Source organism: Quercus suber, unplaced genomic scaffold, assembly GCF_002906115.3.
Source record: "Quercus suber isolate HL8 unplaced genomic scaffold, Cork oak 2.0 scaffold_31, whole genome shotgun sequence".
In the NCBI taxonomy this organism is placed as follows: domain Eukaryota; kingdom Viridiplantae; phylum Streptophyta; class Magnoliopsida; order Fagales; family Fagaceae; genus Quercus; species Quercus suber.
In genome coordinates, this window is record NW_027069496.1 from 2,040,523 (window position 1) to 2,043,662 (window position 3,140).

General features: G+C 30.5%; 1 protein-coding gene across 1 annotated transcript; it reads right to left on the reverse strand.

Moving 5' to 3' along the window:
• Nucleotides 1-2,056: 2,056 nt before the first annotated feature.
• Nucleotides 2,057-2,777, reverse strand: LOC112024938 (chaperone protein dnaJ 20, chloroplastic). Its single transcript, XM_024057592.2, has one exon. The coding sequence runs from the start codon at nucleotides 2,685-2,687 to the stop codon at nucleotides 2,193-2,195; it is 495 nt and encodes a 164-aa protein (XP_023913360.2). The 5' UTR covers nucleotides 2,688-2,777; the 3' UTR covers nucleotides 2,057-2,192.
• Nucleotides 2,778-3,140: the final 363 nt, after the last annotated feature.

Here is a 3,140-nt window from a genome sequence, read left to right on the forward strand (position 1 = left end):
TGTGAAACCTTCTCTTTATGCAGGGACGGAACCAGGATTTGGAAATGGGGGCCAAAGTATAAATGAAAAAAAGTTGGTATATACCAAACTTAATATAAGCTTGTTCAATTTCATTGTGTAAATTAACATCATAATTATATTTGTGGTAATTCTAGATTATTTTGTAATTAACTATTACAAATTTTATCAATAGTGATTTTCAAAAATCTATTTGATGGACTTTTGAAATTGGAACATTATACTAGATGTTTACTAAACTGCATTTTCAACATGAGCTTCTAAATTATTTTGAAATTTTCTTAATAAAAAAAAAATAAAATTGAACATCATTTTTCCGTTATCTTTGAAAAGAAAAAGGCAACAATAATTAATTATAAGGTTTTTATCCTACATCTACCTAATCTACTTAGGGGTGACAATTCGTGTTCTCATGTCAAGTTCGTGTCATGTCAATTCGTGAGTATTCGACGATATAGGTCAATACTAACCCGACATGTTTATTAAACAAGTCAAGATTCATCAACCTACACAACCCATATTATTAACAGGTCAGTCGTGTCGACCTATTTATCAAATTTTATCAAAATGAAAAAAAAATATGTAAAAGCAAACAAACTAATTTTTTAATATAAAATTCAGAACTAACAATAATTTTTTTTTTTTTTTAATAAAAAAAAAAGTCAGGAAAAGAAAAACAGTAATAATATTGTTCATGATAAGAAGAAATGGAAGAAAAAAAAAAATGCTATGAATTTCATATTGTGTCTCCGTTCATGAAGTTCACTATGTAATGTCAAATGTGGCATCTTCTTTAGGGAAAACTGGGAAAGTCAGTGATTTGTGGGATTTTGAAAGAAGAAAGAGAAGGGGATAGGAAGATGGGAATTTTCATTTTCGTGGTGTCTTTTGAAGGATTGTGATTCATTGGATTTTGAAAGAAGAAAGAGGAGAGGAGAGGAAGAGGATTATTTTCTATAGGGTAAATTACACAAATCTTCATAAACTTAAGTAGAATGACGCGACACTCGCTTCCCTTGAGAGTTGGGAAATCAACATATATATTAGTCATTCAATTAATTAGAATATTTCAAATTTTGAAAAGATTCGCTTGACCAATCCTTACTCATGGTTAATAAAAATCTTTTCCATTTTTTGGATAAATATTGTTCCTTGTCACCAAACTTCTTAAAAACAATGGCGGGAAGGGGGAAAATGCTAAAAGACCCATAGGGTTTGGATCAGTTACAAACTAACTCCTATACCATCAATTTTGTATTATTGACTCTCAAGTTCTAAGAATTGTTCGGATTGACCCATTCATCTAAATTTTGTTAATTGTATCAGATAGAAAATGATCATATGAATATTATTTTAAAAATGATTTTTTTTTAATAGTAAAGTGGTCACATGCACACTACATGACCATTTTCTCTCAATTATAGTTAAAAAAATTAAGATGGAGTGATTAATTTGGACAATTCTTAAACCTTATAAGTCAATAATTCAAGATTAATTTAAAAAGAGAAAAGTGGATGGCTTAAAAAGGAAAAAAAATAAGGATGTGTTCATGTAAGAGGTTGTGAATGGCTTAAAATTGATTTAATGTCAAGCTCTGCTTTAAAATGATACAAGACTATTAAAAGTGTGTTTATATAATTAAGTTGTTGTGAAACAGAATTTTGGATTTAAAATGAACATTTGTAAAAAGAACTATGAAAAATTACAATTACAAAACGATGTTTTGAGTTTTAAAAATGTGTTTTTAAGTTTCTAAATTACCTAACCAAACAAACTCTAAGAACTTAATTTCAAGAAGAAACAAAGATAAATTCCTCCCAAATCATAATTTAATATGGAGCTAGCATTTTCTACAATAATCACTAAATGATATTTGTCATGATTCGAAGAAAAAAAATCACATGTAAGAGTCTTGTAATTGAGTGGTATTACTTCTTCTTCATGAGAAGAATTTTGGTTCAAATTTTTCCTCTCATATTGTTGCAAGTTGCAACTATCGAATTAACCACAAATAAAAATAAAAAGAGAGAGAGCAATCTGTAATCTAATTAATGTTTCAATATGAGACTCTATGTTGATTATGGAATATACGGCTCTTACAATTCATATAATCTAGGGTATCGCACATCTTATAAAAGATTAAAAAAAAATGTTAAAAATGACAAATCTTCTTTCTACTTGTATCCATAATATTTCTTCTTCTCCATTCGGACCTGAGACCTTTTCTTTAGTCCATAGAGTTGGCTTTCCCAAACTTCCTTGGGAAATTTGGACTTCCTTTCCTCCATACAAACTCCAGACCCCATTGACTTAACCAAACGCAACTGGTAATCATACATTTCACGTGAGATTGGATCAGAGAGTGTCTCATAAGCCTTTTGAAGCTCAACAAATCGTCTTGTGGATTCTTCTTTTGCCGAGGGAGGACAAACATCAGGGTGATATTGAAGGGCCATGCTTCTGTATGCCTTCTTTATCTCATCGAAACCTACATCCTCAGAACCAAGAGAAAGAACTTGATAAAAATTGGTGTTCTTTTTTTGCATTGTCAACTCATTAGCTCTACAAAATACGGCTTTGATCTCATAACCATTTCTCCTAGACCTTGTTTTATGTAGCTTTGGAACCATTGTTGCAATCTTCGGATTCATTCTCAAAGAATTCTCCATGGTGTGTGTGCCTCTAGCTATAGTTGTGTTGAGAGAGAGAGAGAGAGAGAGAGACCTAATTAAGTGTGGATGAATTGGTCTCAAACCAATATTTATAGCTGTATAGCCTGTATTAATGTGCATCTCTCTATGTTATACTAATGTATTATATCCTGGTGAGTTCCAATTAGCTCAACTGATAAAGTTTCTGATGGTTGTATAAGAGATCTGAGGTTCAATCCCCTCCTACACCAAAAGCTGATTAGTGTCTTGGTCTAATGATAAAAAACTATCAATAGGAGTTGACGCCATAAGTTGAAACTCTCCAAAAAAATTTTAAAAAAAATAAAAAATAAAAAATAACTTATTATATCCTTAAACAATGGTTTAAATTTCAAGTAGAAGATCCTTGTTTTGTCATGATTTCATTGTCCTTGTCTCTATTAACTATTAAGAGTGTGTTTAGATACCGCT